The following is a 25,833-nucleotide window of genomic DNA, read 5'->3' as shown; positions in this document are numbered from 1 at the left end:
CACAATTCAAGTTATCTGAAAATCTGAATAAAAAAAGATAAAACTACGCAATTTTGATAAATGTTTACCTTTTTTAAAGTTAAAAGTCAAAACCATTAAGTTAAAAAGCAATACTACATTGTTTTGATAAATATTTACTCATTAAGTTAAAAGGTAAAATTATTATATTGTTTATGTAGTTAAATAATTTTATACTTCGCTTACTAATTAAATAATCGATTCATATAAATATAATATTGAGTATAAATAATAAAATTAATTAACTTGACTCGACTTAACACAAAACTTTTTAATTTAATTCGACTTACCTCGACCCAACTCGATTTAATTAAATACTCACCTCATTGGTAATTACAGATAGTCTCTGCAATCTAAAAACATGTGGATCATGATTGAGGTAATCGGGGATGGACAATTGTTTGCATTAAAATATACGAAAGCAGTGGCGCACAAAAAGGGAAAAGTTGAAATACCATGGATCTTTCAAACAACAAAGCTGGCATCGCAATGTTGGATAAAAGTTATGCGCACCATTGTTCAACCTCACTTTTTTGGAAAGCAAACACAAAATACTTTACTATATAAATAAATATTTGAATTATTAGTAAAATTAATTCAATTTTAAATAGTTATAAAATAATTATTAAATTATTTAAAAAATTATTCAAATTATTAGGTGGTTATGTTTTTTTTCAATTTAACTGAGGAACTCTAAGCATTGATTTCTCAATGAGGCAATAAATAGATTGATTTCAAATTGTTAAAATTATTTGATATCTGAATTTTAAAATTAAACAAACAAACAATTAGAAAAATTAAAAATATTAGAATGAATGAGATTGAAACTATTCTAAAAGAAATAATAAAATATTTATTGCAAAGGAGAAAACAATAAAGGAGTTGGAAAAAAATCATAGAAACTAATCTAAAAATATAGTTGGCTAAGATAAAAACAAATCCCTAAAAATATGAACAGTTATGAAACGTAACTCTTTTTTTTTTAATAAACTTATAAACATTTATATATAATTTATTAAAGATTGATGTAGACTATAAATTTCAAAACTGTTTCATACTCAAAACAATAGTCAAACTCTCCACCATTAATTTTATCCTTTTTGTCATAATACCTAACATCCATAAATTGAGAAAAACTAAATTTAAACATAATCAAATACTATAACTACAATAACTTTTGAAAAATGATGGGAATTCATTCCCGCGTTTAGTGTCGGTTGATGTATTTTTCTTTGGGACAAATCGGTTGATGTATTTAAGAATTAGATTATTGGACTGAGTAATGTAAATTTTGATTATGTTATAAATTTACTCATAAAATATATATTATTTTTAATATTTAATGTATTTTTAAAAAACCCAAAAAATTAGTTTACACTAATCAATATTTGAACAACTAATTTTCTTTTTTACTGATTCAACTTATGGGAAAACTACTGCTTTACTGTTCCAAGCTTGACCTACCAATTTTTTTTTACTGTTCACATCTTTATTATTGAATAAAACAACCAAATTAACCTAATAGTATCATCTATAATTCTAACTTCATTTTATTTTAATATACAACTAATTAAAACATAAAACAAATATTTTCAGAAACTTCCAATATACACAACAAACACATCTAACGGTCTCTCCCTCTTTTTTCTCATTAGATTTTATTTTTAATTTTGTTTGTTTGTGTTTTTATTTTTCCAATCTGTCGGTCTGTTTTGTAATTTTTCCTTAAAAAAAGGGAAGAAAAGTACAGATGTGCGTGGTCAATTGCCTTTCTTTCTTTCCCAGCTAAAATTGAATTCCAAAAGTTTCTTTTTAAAAAAATTACGCAGGCCACTTCTCCTTCATCATCATCATCGTCGTCGTCGTCTTCCTTTTCTTCTGATCTTTTCCTTTCTCTCAGAAACCCAGGACACGCCCTTCATTCAAACACGGGGAGAGAGAGAGAGGGAGAGAGAGGGAGAGAGAAGAAAGAGACGAAAGCTTCCATTGCTAAATTCTAGGGCTTAATTTTCTTTTTTCTCGTGTTTGTGTGTGTTTGGTTGATCAATTGATTGATTTTTCTGTTTGGCTAGTAAGATAACCCTTTCCGTCGAAGAGGATCGCAGAGAGGGAAGAGGAACACAATAAATTAGACGGTAGAATGTCAGCATTGCACTCTGCCGATTCGTTTCTCTTATCTCTCAGCAGAGCATTTTGTAGTCCTCTTGCTGTTTTTATTCAAATCCAGGTGTGTTTTAATATTTTCTGGTTTAGATCCATTTACTTTATTGTGTTCCGCTTCCGCGCGGAGTTCATAATTATCTGTAAATAGAGCCAAACAATGTATGTATTCGTCTTTTTCGTTGTTTGGAGAGATTTAACGTATGGAAATAAGCTGAATGGCTTTCTTGAACTCGTTTCAGTTTTTCTAAACTTTATTTTGTGTCTTTTCTCAGAAATTAATGGATATCGGACTACTTCTTAACTTTTTGTCACCTTTATAGTTAGCTTATTATTATTATGTTTTAAAAAAAAAAATTTCTCCATGCAACCTTAAAGACCTATTCTTTAAAGAAGCTATAACTTTTTTTTTTAAGCGGAAATGGAGTTTTTTCATTATCATTTGGTCTAGATAGCTAAGTTTAGAGCCAAAAAAGGCCTTTTCTTAATTACACACACACAAAAAGAAAAGGAAAAAGGAAGAAAGAAAAAAAATACTGCTGTTACGTAGTGGAGATGAAAGTTCTGATATGTAGTCACAAAGATGACTGTTATTATGATAGTGAGCAATGTATCTTCAATTTCGTTGTAATGGTTATGAAGTTTGTAGATGTAAATTCCTTAATTTTGCTTCATGTCCATTGGAAGGTATCGAGGTGGTAAGGTTTTAATATTAAGCTTTGAGTTGATCTTTGTTATAGTATTAAAATAAAATGGAACAGAAGGCTCCTTCTCTAAATACCATTTTTCCATAATGGGAGCTTTTGTTTAGTTTATTGATTTATTTGAGTTGTTGGAGGGAAGGCTGGTATGTCAATTAATTGAACAAAGGTTGCCTCATTGGAAAGCAGATGAAGTCAGCTCCAAACTAATGGATTATCAAAAGAAAAACTATGGAAACATGCTTACATTTTTACATTCATTACCAATTGCAATTTTTGGATGAACTATACAATGTTTGACCAATACATGTTATCCATTCAACTAGCTGATATTCTTTTGCTTTTGACTTATGGCTTCCTTCTTTTACTACTTTAGAATTACTTCACTGATCTATTTATGAATGTATTATTTTATTAACTAATCATCACCTTTCTCTCTCACTCTCTGCCTGTTAGAATTAAAAAAGGTCAACAATCTTAATGTTTTGTATATAATATAGGGATGTGTAATCTGCTTGACTCTTGCTATTGGGTGGGCTTTTGCTGCCTATGTCAGGTACATGGCTTTAAAGCTGAGTATTTAAACAGCAGGATGACATGACTGTTCCATGCTGTCAGCATTACCTTGAACTCTCAGTATATTTATATATACCTGCATTTTTTGGCTCTTCACAGGAAAAGAGAGATCAATCGAATAGAAGATGGCATAAAAGGCGGCAATAGCTTTGCTTTTCTATGCCATGATATTAATGAACTTGAGCACTCTAATCAGGTCAATCTACCACGGGTTTCGGTTGTGATGCCTTTAAAGGGTTTTGGAGAGCATAATCTACACAATTGGAAGAGTCAGGTGAGTATTTTATGTTAGGAATTCTAACCAACTCTTGTGGTGTCTTCTCTGGGTTTCTAAAGAAGTGTGCATTTATCTTTTCCTTTCCCACATTTGCTCAATAGAAAAATGGAATTTTGATTAAATTTCCTTTAATGAGTGTTAGGCATATCCCACCTGTTCTATTTTATATTTTAACATTACTCAACCAGAGTTGATTATTTTAAAATGTTAATATTTGCAATAAGTATTTTTCTGAAATTTCTACTTAATACTGATGGAGGCAGATCACATCTCTTTATGGTGGTCCAATTGAGTTCCTTTTTGTGGTTGAAAGTACTGAAGACCCCGCTTACCATGCTGTATCTCAGTTAATAACAGAATTTAAGGTATACCACCAATTTACTTTATTGTACATTCTGATAATATTATCTGACAATAAAATCCAATAGGATTGTTAATTACTGATAATCCTTTATTCCAAAACTTCCAAAAATGCTTCCACTTTGTTTCATGCAAGTGTTTGAGGGCTTCATTTGAGCTCCTTCACTGTGGCTTCAGCACTTGCTTTCCTGATTTCACTGCATGTTTCTCTAACCAGGGTGATGTGGATGCAAGAGTCATTGTAGCTGGTTTATCAACAACCTGTAGTCAGAAAATACATAACCAGCTGGTATGTAAGAACTTTTCCAGATTGTTGAACTGATTTTGCAAATGACCGGGCCTCATACATTTTAATTAATATTATTTAACATTAGTCCTTGTTCCCTCTGATAGAAGTGTTTTCCATACATGCTTAGCAATATACATATTTGGTATATTTTGTGAAGGTTGGGGTGGAGAATATGCATAAAGATTCCAAGTACGTATTATTTTTGGATGATGATGTTAGGTTCCACCCAGGATCAATTGGTGTCCTCACTACTGAAATGGAAAAGAATCCTGAGGTATGTTTGTATTCATCCATGTACCTTCAGTCAAAATAATAAGATTTTTAACCTTTACATGAGTGCTTATTATGGTTATGGTGCATAGAGTGTAAACTACTGATTTTGTTCTGAGGTTCTCATTTTATTGGCAATATATGCAGATATTTATTCAAACTGGATACCCTCTCGATTTACCATCTGGAACTTTAGGGAGTTACTGCATCTACGAATACCATATGGTATGGTGCCATCTATACTTAGTCTTCTTCCTGGGATATTTGCAGACACCTGACTGCATTATTATTATTATTTGGATCACTGGCATTGTTTTAATCTAAGAGAGCAGGGGAAAACCTGTTATCAGAACAAGAGTACAGCCAAAATAAAAGATATTAGGACTCTGCCATAAGCCCTTTGCTAATGGTTGAATTATTACATAAATTCTGATCAATGCATCAGTCAGGCACTCTAATATCTCATTTATTTATGACTCCCTGTTTTATTCATGTCCTACTGCCCAATCTGCCATCATGCAGTTATATGGTGCAACCTTTGATTACTAGATAAGCATTATGCTAGCTAAACAACCTTGTTCCCCTACTAAAAGATTAAACACACATAAATCAACAGGAAAACACTTACTGAAATCCTAAAGCAGCAGCAAGTTGGCGAATATCTGCTTCATGTTTAACTTACTCCATAGCCCAAAGTTCAAACAAGACTTGAGCACTATACATATAGATGGTTGGTGCATAGGGGCAGTGTTGCCTCATCTGTTTATATCATGTGAATTTGGCCAAGATGTGAAGCCAAATCCCCCCCCCCCCAAAAACACACAGCAAAAAAACAAACAAATGATAAGTGGAAAAACTTTTGCTTTTATGCGTAACTATGGTCTAGCAGTTGATATTGCATGTGCTATTTTAATCTTTCTCAAATAAGTTGACTATTGTATTCTTTAGTTCATGTACTCATTGCATGTCTCTTCTACAGCCATGCTCAATGGGATTTGCTACTGGTGGGAAAACATTTTTTCTTTGGGGAGGGTGCATGATGGCAAGTAGCTCTTCCTATCCTTCTCAGTGCTTCCTGTGCCAATTCGAAAAAATTATTTCTGATTCTTCTAGATTGTTTTTCAGATGCATGCTGATGATTTTAGACATGATAACTATGGTGTGGTCTCGGGACTTCGAGATGGTGGATACTCTGATGATATGACTCTAGCTGCTATAGCTGGTACTATAGCCTCTACTAAATCTTTTACCAATAAGAAATTCAATATTTCTGTTGATATTAGAATAGCAGCTTTGTACATTGACTTGCAACCTTCTCACTGCTCATGTATTGTGTCTTCTCAGGGGCCCAGAAGAGGCTTATTACATCTCCTCCAGTTGCTGTTTTCCCTCATCCTATTGCAAGTGATCTTACTTTCTCAAGGTTTGTGGTTGTTACCATTAAGCTTTTCTATTATATTCATATCCATGTTGACTTTGACCTCTTGAGTAGGTACTGGAATTACTTGAGGAAGCAAACATTTGTTTTGGAATCATATATAAGCACGGTTAATTGGCTAATGAATAGAGCACTGTTTTTAACCCACTTCTATCTGTCATGGGGATTTGTTGCGCCGTACTTCATGGCTATGGTTCATGTTGCAGCAGCACTACAAATCTATATAAAAGGTTATTCATATGGCGAGACAACCTGTACTTCTGGTGGTGAGCACACTCTTTTTCCTTTTTAGGTAGGTTGTAGCGTTAATAGTTCAGATGAATCCAATGCTTCAGGTCCTTACCTGGATGGCAATAATAGTTTTGGAAGTGTTTGTATAATAAGTGTTTACTTTTTGTCTGCCTGAGACGGTACTGACTTATTCAGATAATTTACAAGTTCCCCTTGGCCATCTACGTATTGGACTATTAGTAATTTAGACATACTTGTATATCAGGGTTGCATAACTCTTTAGCCTTCTGCAACTAGAAATGCTAGCAGTAACCTCATAACGTGATAGAAATTTTGTTGCAGTTTATTTGGTAAAGCATCCAGTTTAACAAAATGGAAGCTAGAGAAGTATACTATGGTATTAAAGTTGAATTTAGAGCCTGGTACTAACCGAACTGTGTTTGCACAGGATTGTTACTAGCGATTTGGCTAGCTATATGTACCTTCACGGAGCTACTTTCTATGTGGAACTTAACAAGGATTGAAGTTCAACTATGCAACATTTTATCTCCAGAGGCACCTAAGCTCTCACTTGATTATTACAACTGGAGCATGGTAAACACCTGTATCATCTCATTAATATCTGTAATGGCAATGAGTTGTTAGACTTCCGTTCCTCTCCCCAAAAAAAAAAAAAAGAACTGTATATATTTTCAGAGTGATGAAGAAAACTTTGAACACATTGCTTTGTCATTATTTAAGCTAGACATTGGATATCAGAGATACTTACGTGCATGTGATAATATAAATCAAATTGTTTTGTGATTGTGCAGATTTTTGTTGCAATGCTGGTTGATAATTTTCTATACCCGATCTCTGCATTCTGGTCGCATTTCTCTCAAACTATAAATTGGTCTGGTATTCGATATAACTTGAAGAATGGAAAGATACACAAGGTATGCGAGTTGTGGCTTAGCTATTCATAACAAGCTTTTCATTTACTTGTTCAAAGCTTTAGCAGTATTTGGCTACTCTGTAGATTGAAAGGAACAAAGACAAGGGTCCAGAGTTCACGGACCTTGGAGGGAAGCATTTATATGGAAAGAAAGCAGCCACTCCCAAAGCCTCGCTCCTAGGCTCGTTGGGGAGAAGTTTGGCTCACTGGCATCAACCAAAAAAATATGATGTCTAAGACTCCAATGATAGGTAACAGAGGCTTGATTATTCGGTTATTCCCTTATTTGACTGACTTTTAGTGGTTAGGATTGTATTTTCTTTTCTCCCATTTTTTGTTCTCCAATTCAATCGATTTTTTCGTAATTTATCAACCCATCTCTGGGCTGGCCTTGTAATTTGAATTCATTTCATCCTGTAATTTTATAAATCTTTTTTATACACCGTTAATATTCAAATGTCAGAAACATTAGTGTTTGTAATTCACACAGTTCTCTTCTAATCCCCACTCTGTTGAGTTGCCATTCTCTAACTCTTCTAATTTATCAGTCCTGTCATATACCGCGGTCGTTTGCCGCATCACCCCCTCCACCCCCGAAAAAAAAAATCATTATTTTAATTAATTATTATTTATTCGTAGTATAGTTGAATCAAAATCACAACTCAACTTGACACCAATTCTATTAACGAATCATTATGTATTTTAAATAACTTAATATTATTATGAGTGTTTTTGTATTTTTCTTATTTAAAAAAATACAAAAAAAGAATTGCAAATGTTAAGCTCTGGATAGGAATGACAAAAAAATCTGAATTTGACGGCTTTGACCAAACCCATTAGGATTAGATTTTTTTTTTTGAAAATTGGATTTGGAGTGGGTCAAGTGAAATTAGAAAAAAATAGTCGGTTAGAATTGAGTTTGAAATAAATTCACCCGACTCAAGATATTTACAAAATATCCCTAATATATGTATATATATTAAATTTTTCTTTTAATAAATAAATATATTGAGTTTTAAGTCAAAACTAAAAAAAATCACATTTGCTTCAAAATAAAAACTAAAACAAATTAAAATTGTAATTTATTTGCTTAAAAAAATATATTAAGTTTTTATTTTCTTAAGAATTGTGTTGGGGGTAGGGTGAATTGGTAAAGTTCTAGGCTAGGATGCAAAAACTTGCTCCATCTCGCCTAGTTGCTATTCCTAGTTGTAAAATCTTTTTTTTACCACTTCAACCAAAGGTTAATTTTAATATTTTTATACATTTTAAATTTTATTACACAATTTATTTCACCAACATTTTTGCATATATTGATAATTATATGTATTGTTATTATCAATTTCAAATCTTACTTTCATTATTTATTATATATTATTTTTAAATGCGTATTCTAAATACATATTTTTCAAACTACAAAATTTCTAGTTCTGTTTTATTTATTTGATGTTTAAAATTTTGTATATTAAATATTTATAAATGTTAACATTTATAAATTTATCGATAGTTTTGGTGATTGCTCTCAGTCGGCCCAATCAAAGCGGTCCAAATTACTTTGCCTTTGGGCTTGGCTTCGCCATTGCTGTAACGAACCCTAAATCGTTTCATATTATATTCAGTTTTTCAGGTGGCATCACTTCACCACTAGCATTGCATCTCCGAAAGTACAATAAAACACATGTAATGTAAACGTAATAACGAAATCTTGTTCTGTCTGAACTCTGAAAACCCCAAACCCTAAAGAGCCCCAAAACCTCAAACACAAAAACATTCGAGGAAAAAAAAAGGAAACTAAAGTAAACAGAACCTCCATAACAATGGAAAACGAAACAAAGCTAAGCATATACAGAGCAGCAAGGACGATAAAACGTAAAGACAACACTCTCTACAACGCACTTAGATCAATTTACGAGGATTCAATCTTTGTGGGTGAAATCTCCCAGTTATGGCCTCAACTCCCTCTCGTTGCTAACCTCCGTTGCGGTCTCTGGTATAATCCCAAATTTCACTCCACTTGTTACTTTAAATCCACCGATGGTCATACCAATAATTGGTCTTTCAATACTTCTCGTCTTAACTTCCACATCGCCCTTCTCGCTGGTAAATTTCCTCTCTTTTTCCCTTTTTTTTCTGGTTTTCTTTTTGAAATAGAATTTGAAATGATTTTTTTTTTTGGGTTTTTTTATTGGTAGGACAGAAGGGAGGGTGTATTATAGTTGATTCGACACGGAGGGGGAAACGGTTTCCTGATAGTATGTCGAAAACTATACCTATTTGGACTTGTGTTTTGAATCGCTCCATTTTTAATTTTTTAAACAAGTTGTCTAATGCTGATGCTTCATTGGTGAAGCAGGTGAGAAATGCTGATGTTCTTTGTTCATTGTTTCTTAATTTTGCCCAATTTTCATGATTGGTAGTTTTCTGGTGGAAGAAATTTCTTGTTCTTGTCTTCTAACTTGCTTTATTCTCTGCAGGATTCAAATACAGGGTGTAACTCTCATGATTGGGATTGTTCATTGCATCTTCCCCTTTGGGTTTCTGAAACTGAGAAGGCAGCAATTGAGGACCGATTAGAAGGATGGACCAAAGACCTGGAAACAAGCGGAGCTGATATTGTGATCCTTGCATCGTGCTTGAAGAAGCCTTTGCGTCCTCTATGGATTTCTCAGAAAACTGTCATCTGGATAAATGAAGTACCGGATTATGATTCTTGGGATTTCACACCTATAATTCTTGTTTCTGCATCTTCCACAAGCGGAGTAACTCAACATAGGACTACCTCAGAGTTTAGTTGGAATTATATACCTGGAGCTGGGGATGATGAAGAAAGTTGGGCTAGGGGCTTGTCTCCTAATCTCTTTTGGAATCATGCCTATGATCTTATTAGCACTGGACCTGATGTATGTAACCAGAAGGTTGCTGATATAGTTGAGAAGGACAGAGTATATCGTGCTCGAAGAGGGCAAGATGCCCCTCAGATCACTGTCAAACCCTCAATCTCTGAGAGATCACCTTGTTTGGACCCTGATCTTTCAAACATTACGATTAGCCCTTCTGATGAAGAATGTGGAATATTTTGGCTAGGATCTACTAATCTTGCTCTTGGCTCCTCTCAAATCGGTATGATGTATTAGCAAATTACGCTCGTGATTGCTAATTTAATTTAGTTATAAAATTTTTGCTAATTTTCCTTGGAGGTTCGGAGCATGTCTGATGGATGTTATCTGCTATAAAATCCCACATAATTAAACCTGTAGGACTAAATTGATCGTGACACAAGTTAGAATGTATTAGTATATATTTCAGTGACAATACAGCAGTAAGCCCTTTGTGTGATAATTTCATGTGCCTTATACTTTGTTTTGCTCATGTGGTACAGCGGCTGAACGTTCATCTAACATTGACTGTGTATTGAATTGTGATCAATGGCCAATCTCTGTCCATCATCAAGAGGCCGAAGCGTATTTGCATCTTCCTATTGTGGTGTGTATGCCGGAACATTAGCTTGTTAATTATCATTTTTTGTACATTTCCTGCTTACTTTTTCCCTCCTTTTTTTACTGACCAGAGCTCGAAGATGGACCGGTTTTCTTTGTTTAATAACCTTCCTTCTGCGGTTAACTTTGCAAAATCAAATCTTACAAAAGGGAGAACACTTCTTATATGTTGTCACGACGGTAAATGTCACATGCCATTTTCCTAATATAACTACTGTTTTTCTTCTGAACCATCTTCAGGTTTTTAATAGCATTGAATCTGCATCTGTTATCAGGGGAAGATATTAGTGTATGCGTTTGTCTGGCTATCTTGATATCATTATTTAATGATGAAGGTATGCAATCTTATAACTAGCTTCCACATGACCATATGTTTACCAAATTAGATTCAGTCAATCTTTTTGCTTGCTTATGCTTGATGCCTAAGAAAATAGATAAAATTAATTGATGAAATCTCTTCTCCCTGAAACCAAAACTAATTACTTTCCGTGCAACAAGGCTTGTTGTTAGCATCATTCCTTTGCTGACTCCTTGGATAGTTTCTCAAGTTTCTTGCACCCCTCTGTTAGGATCTTTTGATGATGGCAAATCCTTCAGTGAGACTGGTATCACAAAATGTGAGATGCGGCGACGACTTGTATATGTTTGTAAATTTGCAATAAAGGCCCGGCCATCCAGAGGAAATCTCAAGCAAGTTTTCAGTTTTCTTAATAGTGAAGTTGCCGAAGTTTAAATTATTTTAGTCACCTCTCTTTACATGTTAACAGTGAAATGGTGCTGACTGGCGGAATTATTATTGAAATGTAGCGTTCAGGAGAGAAAATCTTAAGTGAAAACTGAATTTTAAACTGCTGTTTAGTTTTAATTTGTATTTTTAAAATTCCATGTATATTTATAATTTAACCAATTTTTTAGATTTAGCAATAAAATTCCATTGATTATGTTCTTATGATTTTGAGTCTATTTGATATCAAACATTATGTTGCTTGAGAATATAATTAGTATAAATACTTGAAAATGAATGAAAAATGAAAGAACTTACGCAACATAAGTTATGAAATACCACTTCAAATCGAATAACAATGCTGTCTATGAATCTGAATCCACCGGCTCAAGTGAGGTGACAAAGCAGAAAATGTGGTGATGGGACTGTAATTAAAACGAAGTTATGAGCCATGTTGCCTCAATGTATTGTTTAAGCAAATTACAGTTTAAACAAGTACAAGCTATTAAACTAATGGTACAAGCCCCTGTTCTTAACCATGGGATACAAAGTGTGGCAGCTTTCACTAGTTTTGTTAATCAAGCCCTCGGTTAGCATGTGAATCACCCACAAAAATGGGGTCACTTTCACAAGATCTGCCCTATCAGGTCTGATTGCCAAATAAATTGGCTTTTAAAGATTGTTTACCATTTTATTCAGCACCGATCGAAAGCACAAGCAGGGCCAAACTCTCTTGGAAAACACGTTTTCAGCCAGAAATTTTACAGGAGATTTCCTTGAAACTCAGCGGATTTACAGGTTATCATCTAATTCGTCCGGTACATGTAACTTCTCAATGGCAGCCTGTTTAGGTAGTCAAAAGAGGGTAAGGTCTAAATCACAAATTGGCATATCCCAAATAGAACCGACATTAGCCCTTCACTATGCATACAGTTCTATCAAGTTTACAGCTTTAAGAGACTCGAACCGTTACTGTGGAAATTTTCACTATGGTTCCTCATTTGTAACTGTAGCGTATTATAAAGGAAAGAAAAGACCAAATAAAAGTCAATACCTTAATTGTAGCAACATCAGTTGCAGATGGTTTCAAATCCAAAGCAATACCGAAATGAAGCATGGCCTTTTCGTGCATGTTACGCCGCTTATAGATTTTACCCATCAAAGCATACACGCTGCTCTCACGAGGGGCATACTCTTTAAGTTCCTCCAGCACCTCTAAAGCATCATCAAATCTCTCTAAGCTCATCAGTATATTAGCCTTTTGATACATGGGAAGAGGGTTTTTTCTGTCTGCCAGTATTGCCCTGTCCATTATCTTGATAGCATCCTCACTTTTCTGTAAAATGATTGTGAAAACAGTTCAAAGAACTCCTAAAGGTGATATTGTTCATGTCAAGATATAACAAAACAGTATGGACAGTAGCCTAACCTTTAAGGCATGAAGAGCAGTTCCAAGATAGGACATTATAACAGAAGAACGTGGATTTATTTGGAAAGCCATTCCAAAGTGATGCTCTGAAAACTCAAACTTCTCTTGGCGAAGATAGATCATTCCTAGACCATACCAGGCATTATAATGCCTTGAATCAATACGAAGTGCATTCTGGTAGCACTTGATTCCATTCTCAAAATCCTCTAAGGCAACATACCTGAAGATAGTAATGTGATGGTAGAACTTTCAACAAACAAATGAAATTGTTACTAGCAAGTTTAACAATGGAAGAAAATGGACCATGGAAACTTACTCGTGACCACAAAGGGTGTGTGCATATGCAAATTTTGAATTCAGTTGCACAGCTCGTTGGAAATTTTTCAGAGCAGTTTCGTGGTCTTTCTGCAAGCTGTAGCAGTTTCCCATGGCACACCTGCAATTTAATTCACAAATATAAACAATAGAAGAACAATAACAACTGTTTATAAGAACTCACAAAACAGCAACCTCTAAACCCTCAAAAATTGCTAAAAAACACACACCTAGCAGGTATTAAACAAGGCAGGCAGGTAGTATTTAATCTCAGGCAAATAACAAGCTTTGAGAAACTTAGGATAGTGAAATTGGTAAGATTTACAAGTTACTTAACAAAAAGTTCTATAAATCTACCATGACTGAGGAGCTAAACGGTCAGTTGATATCAGTTCTTGGGCTAAGTAACTCAACTTCATATCTTCCTTTAAATGCTGCAAGAAAAATAAAAACAGCCATCAGCAAAGAAAGTTTGAATGACAAAACTTTACTTCCTCTAAAACCTTCATGAGCGGAGTCAGATAGAGGGCATTCTGAGTTTTAAAACAACAATATTTCAAGCAATACAAATTTTAAGGGATCAAGGGAACTCACATATAGAACAGTGGAATAAACATCCATTCCTTCCAAACTGTAAGGAGACACCCGACGGGCAAGACAGAATGCTCGGTCAGCTTCTAAATAATCTACCAATTCGAAATGTGCTTTTCCAATCTGCATTAGAAAATTTTTGGAAAAAGAAAATTGTAGACCATGAGATGAGTTGGTACTCATTCTTTCTCACTCGCACACGCACACATGCATGCAACTTTCAAGCACACCCTAAGTCCTTCAGTTAACCAACCAAAATTGGTAAAATTATTTCAAACCAACATGTAATAAAACGTGAAAAATATAAATGAAAAAAAATACAGAATGCTGGACTCTTTTTATGACCTCATTATTAAAAATATGCAAAGTAAGACTGCTTGTTCAACCTGGTATGAGACAATTGGACATAAGAGAGGAAGAAAACAGTGTATTGCACCAGAAGTATTACCTGGGACAGCACCCAGCTTGTACTATAATGCCTGTGTGGAAGTCTCAGATAGGTATCTAAAGCATCCTGTGGGCAGAAGAATTATCAAGAGCATTGAACATAGCACAAAGATATGAATTCAACTTTTTCTTTAAGATAATCATAGAATTACCTGACACCTGTACAAGCAAGAAAGTCTGTAGCCTTCCCCAAGGGTTCTTAAAATGCCTAATACTTCTGAAGTACCACTTATGACTTTAGAGCCACTGATAACAACCCCACCAACCAGTACAGTTGCCCCATCTTGGTCAAGAGATCTCACATCACCAGAAGGAAATGAACTAGAAGTTGTTGATGCCATATTTGAACGAGCATCATCAAACGCCTCATTCCTTATCCCTAAATAACATCAGAATTCAAAGTTTCTAAGCATCAAAGCAGTTAGAAACAAATCCTTAATCAGAAGAGAAACTAAACTTTCAACTCAGTTCAATCAAATAACTGTCACAATTAGGCTTCCAGAATGGTACATGAAACAAACTTTATTCCATCGTGCCCATCAGTCATGAATCAACAAATAACAACAGCAAACAGAAATATTTATGAAAGAACTTATAAAAAAAGTTAAAGTGCACATATCAGAGAACTAGTGATGAATAATAAGATTTATAACCTTCTTCAATATTTTCATTTGCCCGTGATTGTCCCTTACGAAGCGTCACAGTACGAAGAGCAACAGAACTCAACTTAGAACTTCCGAGGTACTTAGAAGAACTATTAGTCCCATTTCCAGCTACAGATGTGGTATTTGCATTTGTGTTGGCCCCAGAATCTCCAGCGAGTCTTGTACTTCGACGGGGACCAGAATCAGAGAATAGCCTCCCAGAAATCTGACATTAAAAAGGATCAAAGAACAGCTCCAAGTGTTTTCTTTTTTTGGTTTAAGGAAGGGGGGGGGGGGGGAGCTTCATACTATACAGCACATAAGCACTAGGATAATAATACAAAAATACCAGTTGCACTAACAGGTCACTGATGTATCATACTACCACAAGTAATTAGATAGAACATCTGACACATCTTTGAATGGTTCCATGTATCAATCAAATACAAACAATGCCATCCAACCCAACCACTTCCGGAAGAGAACCATATTTCACAGCCAACTAGCATGATACTGTTGATCTACATATAGAACGGACTGCATGCGTGAATGTGCTCTATAACTCAAACCTAAATAGTTCTTCTTTCTGGTTAAAAACATTCAAAGCAGGTAGAACAATATACATGATGATTAAGAACTATGAAAACCAAGGCATACAGAGTTACAATTTCACCAACAAACTTTACAACCACTTTTACCTTTCGTAGTTTTCCTTCATCAACAAACTTCCTTCGAGGTGCTTGAATGGTAGTGTTCACAACTGACCTTGGAGAACCATCAGTATTACCCGTGTTGAGGTTAGAACCATTAGGCTGCACATTTCTACACAAAGGTGGAGGAGCAACAGTTGACAACTACAAGATACAGACGAATTCAGGTTGGTTGCCCATAATCAGACAGGAAAAGATCAAACTAAATACCCTCAATTCATACACCTTAAATTAAGTACCAAAGTAATCAAAACATAGAACTCCACATAAAATTGTGACTCAATATGTCGCATTTCATATCTTACCTGCGAAGCCATTGGAGAAGGAGTATTATAAAATGACGTATTTGAAGGACCACCGTTTTGGGGCTGAGCAACAGCTCCACTAGACACAGCTGCTGCATGATAATTACCAGGAATATCCCTATAGTTATTGCCTTGTGTGTGTTTGAATTGCCTAGAATAGACGTCTTCAGAAGCAAAATTCCTCGACGAAACCAAATTATAATCCTCACTGGAAATATGCAAATTTGGGCTAGCTGCCCCATGATGCATGTACTGCTTTTGAATACAAAGAGCAGCTGCTTCACCAAAAACTGCAGTTGCTTCTTCAGCAGCACCTAAAATAATCAAACACAAAAGAACATAACTTAAATATCAATGAACATATGAGACCAAGTACTAAATGATGCTAGAACAGGATCACATGGAGAGATAAAGAGAAATATTGAGTGAATAAAAAATCAAGCCAATCTAAAACAATCTGCAGAGCCCTTTAAGTGACAAACCTAATATGCTCAACTCCTCATATGCAGCCCAAAGTAAAGGATCTATAGATAAAGCCAGCCTAAAATGATGAATGGCACTTTTCTTTCTATCTGTGTACCTGAAAAAGAGACAATGCCAAATTTAAGAAATTCGGAGATCAAAACTGTTACAAAATTGAAAGATAATCCCCACCATTTAAGTTATTAAAAAAAGGACAAGTCTAAGCATTGAAGATTAGATTCCTTCATAACAGACGATCAAATTGAGATTGTGTATCTCTATATCCACTGAGAAATGAGTTAAGCAACAATATATAAAAACAAAAAAGAAGAGATGGCCTTCAACGCAAAACCATGCACATCCTTTCCATTTTATCAAGCCATTCTATGATAAAATTCTAGGCAAATTTCAGAGAACAATTGCAATTTTTTTCTCCCTAAATTTGGCTATAGCACAGTTAAAGATGAAATAACTCAGCCAACCTGTAAATAAGGCCAAGAAGATAATGACCAGCTGCACCATTTGGGATCTACAAAAAAAGCAGAAGGAATTAACTAGATATTGCCATCACAATAATAATGTGAAAGCTGCAAAACTAAGGCGTACTATCATCCAATACCTCTCCACCAGGCTCATTAGAATGACATAAAGCTGTTTCAGCTTCACTAAGTAGATCCATGTGAAAGCATGATATTGCAAACAAGTAGCGGGATTGAGCAGTTTTTGTTCCTTCACATAGCGAAAAAAACTTTATTGATTAACAACAGGATAACAAGCAAGTCAGGATAATGTAGAAAAAAGGCTAGGATTAAATACACCAAAACAACTTCAAACATCTATAACAAGGTGATATGCATACCCTTTAGAATATGATACGCAGAGTAGGCTTGATTGTTCTGCAAGTAGCAAGCAGCTAGCAGCTGCAAGTTCACCTATAGATAAGCCAAACGATTATATTTTAGTTAGCTAATACAGTAAAAGAACCCCCACTTGAAATTATAAGAAATCAATGCAATTTAAAACGTTAATGTCATTAATTTATCAAGTTCCACTACCCAAAACCGATACTCTCAACCGAAACAAAGAAGAAGCATTGAAGCCCAAATCAAAATTAATGCATCTTTGAATGGTTTCCGAAGTCAAATAAGAATTTGAAAAATAAACCAAATCAGAGACTAAAGCTAATACCGTGAACTAAAAACTAAAAGCACTATAATTCAAAGGGGAAAAGGAAGGAAATTTAAAAATATATTAATCAATAACGAGTGATAGAATCAACGCGCACGGTCGATCTGGAAAATCCAACAAACAGTTCTGTTTTTTTTTTTCCTTTTTTGCAACCGATTTTAGAAACCCGGACGAGTTAAAGTTCTTACTAGAAAGACCAGAAAAGATTCCTCCAGCTTCTTCTTCTTTAATTTTATTTTTACCAACGAAGGAAAATTTTGAAAAAAAAAAAGAAAGAAAGGAAAAAGGATCAACTTTTTTTGGTGAGTGAGTGAGTTACCTCGGAAGGGAACTCAGCGCAGAGGCGTTCACAAAGGAAGATAGCGTTTTTGAACATGAAATGGCGGAGACTGTTCTGAATACGTTCTGTGAGTATCGCTTCCATGGCTGGTAACAAAAAATAATAGAACCAAAAGGAAATATTGAAAGAAAGAAAGAAAGAGGGGTACTGGTTTTCTTTTTGGGGGTCTTATTTGCTTTAGGTTTCAAAATTGAGGGTGGCACGTGTTTCCTTCTCTTTCAAATTCAGCTCTCACGTGACATTGTTTTGGGGAATTATCGGCTGCTACACATTCATATTTCATACTTATTCCGGTTCGAAAGTTGGTAACAACATTTTCAGGTTAATATACCATTTGATACCTTACTTTGGTTTTAATGTTCAATTTAATTTTAGTGTTTATTTTTTTAATTAAGTACTTATATTTTTTTACAAGTGTACACGTGTTAAATGTTCCTTAAATGATATGATACAGTTTAGTTTAGATACTAAACTCAAATACTAAATTAAAATTAAACTTAAATACCAAATTAATATTCAAACTAAATAAATATATTAAATACCAAGCAATTTGGAAGTTCGGAATTTCTGTTTTTCCTCCCTTTCTTTTCTTTATCTCTTCTTCTTCTCCCTCCATTTCTCTTTTCTCAAAAGTCCTTCTTCAAGACCTTCTACTCTTCCAATAAGCTTCTCTTTGCCAAAAAAAAAAAAAAAGAGTTAGCACTAAAATACATTTCATGGATAATAGGGTTATTAATCTTTAACAGGAAGCAACACTACATCTTAGAGTATCGGTACAAAGCATTGCATTTTCATATAATGTTTCATTGGTTTTTTTTCATTTTCTTTCTTCAACTCAATTGCTTTGTTCTTTCCGTCTTGGTTCTGACTAGATGATGGTTTAATATGATCAGCTTGGATACAAATTCCAAGCTTGTTGGGTACCACTCTTTGAACCATCCTCAAAGGAAAACCTGAAGCATGGACAAGAGATGAGAATGAAGGTGAGTTTTGGTTCCATGGAAATAGGGAAATTTTGGAAGGAAAATAGTTTTGTTGGGAGGAAAAGGAAACTCTTAAACACCAAGCTAATATAATATATATATATAAGTAAGATTATTATTCTATTTAGTTTGGCTGTCTGGGTTTCCGGTGGGTGGCACTGGCATGGCCTTTGCTTTAGCTTGCAAACTGTGATTTGGCAGACCAAATTTGAATAAGGTTGAGATAAAAACTGGATGTTTACTTGCACAGACATAACATAACCAGTGTTGCTTTAGGCCGTTGAATTATTGCTTATAAAATATTTGGAATATTGCAATGGCAATGCCCATATATGATGTATTCAAATACGTTATAGAACATGTAATTTAAAGAAAAGATGATGATGATGATAAAAGAAAATAGATTAGGAAAGAAGCATTTTGAAAAGCTTGTCAAAGACCTAAAGGTTTGCATATTTCTTTATGCTTTTTACGCTTATTTTTCTCGTTAAAGAAGACGACTATGAGTGTGTAATTTACTCATTTGCTTCCGTTTCTCTTCATGTCTCTCCTTAAACATGGTAGTCTTGAGAGAAAGCTCAGCTCGGTATAGCACACAGATACAATAGAGCAAAGGTGAAGTTCAATGTCAATCGAGTTGACAATATGATTTATTCAAGCAATTTTCCTTCTTGATACTATTGACAATATGGTACAAAGCAAGCTATTTTTTATTGATAATCTTCATGTCATGTTCCATTATAGAGTTTTTCTGTTGAAAATGCGATGCTTAATTTGTATGGATGCACTAAGGTGCAGTGCATTGTTAACATGGCTTTCTGTTTAAGATTAATCATTCTATTATCCATATTAAAAGTATTTTAATGCTCAAACTTTTTTTATTTTGGCAAAGAGAAGATGTTGAGGAAGGTTTTGGCCTTTGAGAAAAAGAGAAATGGAGGAAAAATAGAAAAGAAAAAAAAGTTAGACTAAAAGGGAAGGAAAGACAAAATAATAATAATAATAAATAAAATGTTGTTAACAGTCACCTCCGCATTTAACAATAACATAATTTAAATATTTTAAATTATTTCTTAAATTTTAAATATTTTAATTAAATCTCTAAATTATTAAAGTTCTATAAATTAAATCTTTCATTATTTAAATAATTAATTTAACTATCACATGAAACTTTAAATCTTATCTAACATAATTTAAAATAAAACTTTTAAAAAAATGAGTATTATAAAATAGATGTTTTAAAAATCTTAATGTTACATAAACTTTTAGTGCTTTAAAATTATATAATGTTAATAATTTAAAAATATAATTACGATGTTTTGAAATTTAAAATTAGTCCTCCAACGAACTAAACCTTATTTAAATCACGAGTGATTTGCATGGTCATAATACGTCAATGTGATATTTTTCTTATCTAGTAAAAGATCCTTTAAAATCACCATAGTGAAGCGAAAGCTAAGAGATTTCAACCTACCTATGAAAAAAGGAATAGTCAAAACTTTTTACTGAAATAAAAAAGAGAAGAAAAAAAAAAGCAAAACCGAATTATATATCCAGCGATCGCTTGGATTTAGAACAAAATAATTACATAATGATATATATTTAAACTTTTAGCTTAAAATTGGTAAAAACAATGTTTGAAATTGATACTGATGATGACAGATGTGTGCAATAAGCGAAAATCGATTGATCATTTTGAAGAAGACGGGACACCCGTACACAAATTCAAGATATGCTAATAGTAGCTTGAATTGTTGCTATACACGCCTATATAGTAACGACAATGAGAAGATACAGAGATATTTTTAAAACTGATTTTAGAGGTGGTACATTTGTTTGTATGTCTTTGCCATTACCATAATATATAGAACCAGAAAGATTTGCCTCACTTTAACAAGGGAATATTCAATCTAGCTCCGAGTAAATTGGGGGCAAAAGTCATTTTATTTGACAAGCAATACTATTTTCCATACCAACTCACTGATGCAGAACATAAAGCTTTCAATATTTTCCAAACCTTTCTATACAAATATCCTGCAAGAACCCCACACTCACTGTTTTTCCACTAAATGCCTTCTAATGTTTCATCTCAATTCCATGTGAAGCAGATGATGATGATGATGGAAAACCCAGAATCTTCATCCTTACCAGGCATCAGAATTATATTCTTTTCACAAGTTCTCCCTACACTGGGTTAAGGTCTTAAACCAATAGAATCCAAGCAAGAGAACTACGGGAGTCAGAGTTTCCTAAGGGGTATAACTTGCTCGAGATGTAATGCCTATGGCTTGACAAACTTGGAAAGCTATATCAATTACCTCAAGCAGTGTATGCCTAAGAAGTGCATCATTTCACTCTTCTTTTCACCAGTAAAAGAGCTGTTAGAGTTTCTTGGGCAAGTTGTAAGTTTTCTTAAGGAACTTAGCTGCAGTCTCATCACTTCGATAACACAAAACACGCAAGAGTGTGTTAGGCTCTGTTGGATTCCATTGGCCGGTAGTTGGTGGCAACGGAAGCTTGGATTTAGCAGAACTGCCATAAGTCTCTAGGGTCATATATTGGAATTGTTCAATTAGGCTGTCAGTATCAGTATGAAATAGTGGGAGGATGGCATTAACAGTGGTCGAAAACTTCTGTATTAAATCAGCTGGAAGTCCATCGCCATTGGACCAAAATAAATCACACAAGGACTTGAAATCATCAGCTATTGTTTCATAATCTTGCAAATGGAAAGCACGAGGGGGGCCTCCAGCGAGTAAAACCAGCAAGAGACCATCAAAAGAAGCTTTCATTACTTCAGTAATAACTCGTGTTCTGACTCTGTAATGCACGGTTAATGAGATAACCTCCAAATACTGCTCAAGCTCCTGAAGAAAAGGTTCAATCCTAGAGGACGAAACTTCCCCAACATACAAGCCATCCCAAAGGACATGACTTAGATCATGGAAAACAATCTTATATGCAGTTATCTCACACAATTGTTTTATCCCTTCCACACAAGCAGTAGTTGAAAGTTCAAATGCTTTCCCCATCCCATCAGCAATATTGTCCATATGAGCTGATTCGGAATTTCTAACATGGGAAATTGCCCTTTTTGCCAAAACAACCAACTCCATTCGAAAATGCTGCAGAGTATTAATACGACAGCACAGCTGGGATATCCCCAAGGAGCCATTGCTATTTGTTGTTCCAACCTGAGATTTCCTACCCTGTGCTATTTGAAACTTCTCTTTTCTCTTAAAAACACCAACAAACTTTGAGCGTGTTGAACATCTGGTCAAAACAGGCATTGAGGGAACAAAAGTATTTTGGGACCCTGTAGATAATAAGATAGTGTATTTTCCTTTTAGTTTTACACAAAAATTGATTACTTCAGAAGAAATGGAAAGGGCAATATGCATTGGCTTCCCTAGGCTACATGATACGTACCACAGCCAGACTTTGCCTTTGATATATAATGTAGAATACATCTGTCAATACCAGTGGTTAAATCGGGAAGCAATACAGCATGCATAGATATTGGCAACAAAAAGAATGCTTCTAATGCTTCATCTACAATTCGTAAAACTTCAACAGCAGAGGGAGCAAAATTCTCTTTATTTGTTCGTGGATCCCATACCTATAAGGAGACAAGAAATAGACATGCATAGAAGTGAATGGTCCATATTAGCAACAAAGATTAGATCCAAACTACTTACGGAAAAGGATTAATATCCTGTTCCACTTAAATGACAAAACACAAATATTTCAGATCACCCAAACCACCATCAAGGTATTATAGGAAAGGAATAAAAGCCTTATACCTCTCGTTGCAGATTCCTGTCAACCCATTCCTTCAGTCTGTCTAATCTAGTCGTTATCCATGATTTCACTAGATTGGAAATCACGGATTCAGCCTCATAAGGAGGCATCTCCCTTATAATCGACTTTCCACCATCTTCACTATCCACTGAATTTTCAACTGCAATTTGCACCAGATCTTTCTCCAATTTGTCAGCAGCTCTCAACACTTGTAGTATATCTGGTGTCAAATCACCAATGCCAGAAACAAACTGCTTCAGCTCATTTCCATAGCAGGAATGAAGAGTGGCCACAGCTACACCAGCTGCAAAAGGATGCCATCTCTTTAATAGAGGACTAAAAATTGCCTTTTCACTAAAAGCCAGTGTACTGACACCCTGTGCGAGGATGGAAAGGAAAGGAAACTGGTTTTGTTGGTTCTTAGAAGAACGTTTGCTGGACTTCACCTTCTCCATTATCTGTTTAAATAGAATCAACACACAACCTTGGATCATCTTTCAGACAGAAATATAACAGGAAAACTAGGTCAAAATATTTCAGAAAGAGACAAAGATCCTGGTTTAGCAAGAAGGAAAGTACTCATATTAAGATGCCTGCAAAAGTTGCAAATAACAAAAACCTATCAATCATACAGAAAGCGGTGAATTATTCTCATGATGTAAAACTATAGGAGCCTTCTTATCTTGTACTGCTCATTCTATGAAGGGACTTTATGCTAAAATATTGAAAACTTGCCTGAACAAAAGCCACGTGCAATGATGATCTTATGTAATTATCAACTCTCTCACGAGCCAAGTCAATTTCCTTTCTTTTCCTATGATACTCGTGAGAGATATCTTCTACCATTATCTTTGCTGATAGAACCGCCATAGAAACAACACATTCCATTGTCTCAGTGTTATCACTGTGAAAATAATTGTGGTAGGCAAGTAGCCTTTTCTCAGCCCAGCCTAGAATTGTGCCCAAAGTAGAGCTTATTATCTTTGAATAATCAGGATCTGTCATTGCCTTTGCATCCTTTTCAACTTCCATTAACAGATTATTAGCAGCAAACAACAGATCGCTTTCCACTTGGCCAGTTACCACATATCGGTTAAACAATATCCACAAGAAACAAAGATCATGCAGCATCTGGTTCATTCCAAGGACTACCCATGTCTTCTTCACAAGTTCCAGAACCTCATCGACCTCTTCAATAACAGAGATTTCATCATTAACATCAAAACAAGCCTCTAAAAGCATTCGGTATATTCTGAGATTCAACGGGAATCCATCTGCCCAGTGGCTGGTCTCAGAAACAGACCCATCAAAGGTTCTACAAGCAAGAGACAAAGCAATGCTCCGAAGAGCTTGCATCGATTCGTTGTTTTTGCCGGTCTCCAAAGGTTTCTCCAAGGCCCCACGAATGATCTGTCGCAGTTGCTGTGCAGCAGTATCGGTTTTATCTAGGGGCAAGAGAGGATGTAAAAGGAGTCCAGCTTCAAGAAGCTTCAAATTCCTCCTCTGCCAAGCGTCATATTCCCATTGATTCGGAAAATCCGAAGGCTTGAGTTGCTGCAACATCTCAACTGGCAACACTATTGACTCTATCCGTTTTCCAAGCTGATATATCATACATATCCAAAAACAAAAAGTTAAATAATGATTGCAATACTATATATAACTTGTCTAGCAAACATAATCATACAAAAATCATATTCCATAAACATTTCCAAATTCCAATAATCACCAATTGAATTATATATCACATTTGTATACCCTACTCATAATTACAGCATAAATTATCAAACTGAACTTTGAAAAAAAGTAAAAGCGTCTGATTAATTCAACTTAACACAAAATATTTCTGTCGCATTAAACAGTTCTGTTTTTTTCCCTTTCCATTTAACTTTAAAAATAAAATAAAGACAAAAGACGACAAAAAAAAAAGAGGCCGTTGCTTTTGTGAATGAAATTAAAAGAAAAAAAAAGGCAACCACACAATTCTTTTCTTTTTTTGGAACAAACCTGAGAAGCAGCAACTCTCAAGAGAGCTCTTCTAACCCTGGAATCGATTTGCTCTGAAACTCTCATCTGAACCCTCAACATCTCCCCAATAGTAACCGCTTTTTTGACTCGTTCCGAGTCCGACTCACCACTCACATGCCTCTTCCGAGACGATTTCAATCCTAAAGCCTTTTTCACATTACTCGCCGCCGTCGAAGACAAAGACCTCTGTAACGACGCCGTCGACGTCAACTCCGGCGCCCTTCCCGAATTTTTCTCGGAATGCGATATGAAAGTCAATGGCTTCACGCCGGAACTCCGACAGGCTCCGACCAGAATCTCGTAAGCTGTCTCTCGGAGCTCCGAATCTGATAAATTCGTTGCCAACTCAGTGAGTGGACAGGTCAGCGTCTCAGTGAAGTAGTTAGGCATCGCCACGGCCGTTTTTGTGGTTACTTGGTAATGATGGTTGTGTAGTTTGGGTTGGCAAGAAGTTCTATCCCTTAGTCTACTCGACATGTTAAAGATTTCTGGGTAATAAAAGATATATTTATTAAAGACAATAAATTAAAACCAGCTTAAAGATGAAGGTTTTACAGTGAGGTTACTTTTACTATGAGATTCCTTTTGAAGGAAAAGAAAAGTTGGGATAGTGAAAATTCTTGCTTGATGTTAAAGTAAACAAAATAAAAATTCTGGAAATATATCATCAAAGAGAAAATGTATAATTTTAAAAGGAAATGGATTGAGTTTTGAACAATGAAAAGATTTGGATTTTGTTTCCTTAGAGATTAGAGAGCGCAGAATTTGATGGTAAGAAAAAATGAAAAGGAAAAGATGGTAGTGGTATTTCTCTGATGGCAGCCGAGCCGAGTCAGGAGAGCGTGCGGGAGACAGTTATAGTTTTAAATTTTTTTTAAATTGGAGATAAATTAATTGCTGGCATTTCCTTCTCTCTCTTTTTTCTTGGTAAATATTTATCTATTAATAAATGTAATTATGTAAAAGAAAATTGCCTCCTTACTTCCACTTAATTTTCTTTATTACTTATTTTTATATGTATAAGATAAATTTGAAATAATTTTATTTTCACATTTAGTTATACATTTAAAATAATTTAAAACTATCAAATAAATTTTATTATTAAATATTTAATT

The 25,833-nt window shown here is 34.7% G+C and overlaps 4 protein-coding genes across 6 annotated transcripts; 2 read left to right on the top strand and 2 right to left on the bottom strand.

Annotated features, from left to right (window-relative positions):
• The first annotated feature begins 1,702 nt into the window (after positions 1-1,702).
• On the top strand, positions 1,703-7,720 carry LOC108484214 (uncharacterized). The gene is made up of 14 exons (XM_017787920.2): positions 1,703-2,245; positions 3,380-3,435; positions 3,555-3,729; positions 3,996-4,097; positions 4,310-4,381; positions 4,539-4,655; positions 4,799-4,876; positions 5,631-5,693; positions 5,777-5,873; positions 5,996-6,074; positions 6,144-6,355; positions 6,769-6,914; positions 7,133-7,255; positions 7,339-7,720. The coding sequence occupies exons 1-14, from the start codon at positions 2,159-2,161 to the stop codon at positions 7,489-7,491; spliced, it is 1,560 nt and encodes a 519-aa protein (XP_017643409.1). The 5' UTR covers positions 1,703-2,158; the 3' UTR covers positions 7,492-7,720.
• Positions 7,721-8,882: 1,162 nt separating this feature from the next.
• On the top strand, positions 8,883-11,700 carry LOC108484281 (uncharacterized protein C3F10.06c). Of its 3 annotated transcripts, none has more exons than XM_017788013.2 (7): positions 8,883-9,354; positions 9,452-9,607; positions 9,729-10,374; positions 10,634-10,737; positions 10,823-10,931; positions 11,027-11,086; positions 11,321-11,700. In XM_017788013.2, the coding sequence occupies exons 1-7, from the start codon at positions 9,289-9,291 to the stop codon at positions 11,482-11,484; spliced, it is 1,305 nt and encodes a 434-aa protein (XP_017643502.1). In that variant the 5' UTR covers positions 8,883-9,288; the 3' UTR covers positions 11,485-11,700. The 3 variants fall into 3 exon arrangements, with proteins under 3 accessions (XP_017643502.1, XP_017643501.1, XP_052884386.1); XM_017788012.2 differs by having other exon boundaries at positions 9,447-9,607; XM_053028426.1 differs by having other exon boundaries at positions 9,447-9,607; positions 10,818-10,931; positions 11,321-11,457.
• An 89-nt stretch (positions 11,701-11,789) lies between these two features.
• Positions 11,790-18,108, bottom strand: LOC108484017 (cell division cycle protein 27 homolog B-like). The gene is made up of 16 exons (XM_017787620.2): positions 17,886-18,108; positions 17,238-17,310; positions 16,998-17,107; positions 16,861-16,907; positions 16,399-16,496; positions 15,917-16,230; positions 15,600-15,755; positions 14,911-15,127; positions 14,410-14,636; positions 14,259-14,324; positions 13,814-13,933; positions 13,577-13,653; positions 13,221-13,340; positions 12,905-13,124; positions 12,530-12,811; positions 11,790-12,318 (listed from the first exon to the last, which is right to left on the bottom strand). The coding sequence occupies exons 1-16, from the start codon at positions 17,988-17,990 to the stop codon at positions 12,268-12,270; spliced, it is 2,283 nt and encodes a 760-aa protein (XP_017643109.1). The 5' UTR covers positions 17,991-18,108; the 3' UTR covers positions 11,790-12,267.
• A 2,696-nt stretch (positions 18,109-20,804) lies between these two features.
• Positions 20,805-25,571, bottom strand: LOC108485662 (protein unc-13 homolog). The gene is made up of 5 exons (XM_017789514.2): positions 24,698-25,571; positions 23,426-24,292; positions 22,693-23,148; positions 22,319-22,508; positions 20,805-22,205 (listed from the first exon to the last, which is right to left on the bottom strand). Exons 1-5 carry the CDS (start codon positions 25,193-25,195, stop codon positions 21,271-21,273), a joined length of 2,946 nt encoding a protein of 981 aa, XP_017645003.1. The 5' UTR covers positions 25,196-25,571; the 3' UTR covers positions 20,805-21,270.
• Positions 25,572-25,833: the final 262 nt, after the last annotated feature.

The sequence above is a fragment of the Gossypium arboreum genome, chromosome 5 (assembly GCF_025698485.1).
Source record: "Gossypium arboreum isolate Shixiya-1 chromosome 5, ASM2569848v2, whole genome shotgun sequence".
Classification (NCBI taxonomy): Eukaryota; Viridiplantae; Streptophyta; class Magnoliopsida; order Malvales; family Malvaceae; genus Gossypium; species Gossypium arboreum.
Note: the sequence above shows the minus strand (reverse complement) of the source record. Positions and strands in the feature narration are given on the sequence as shown.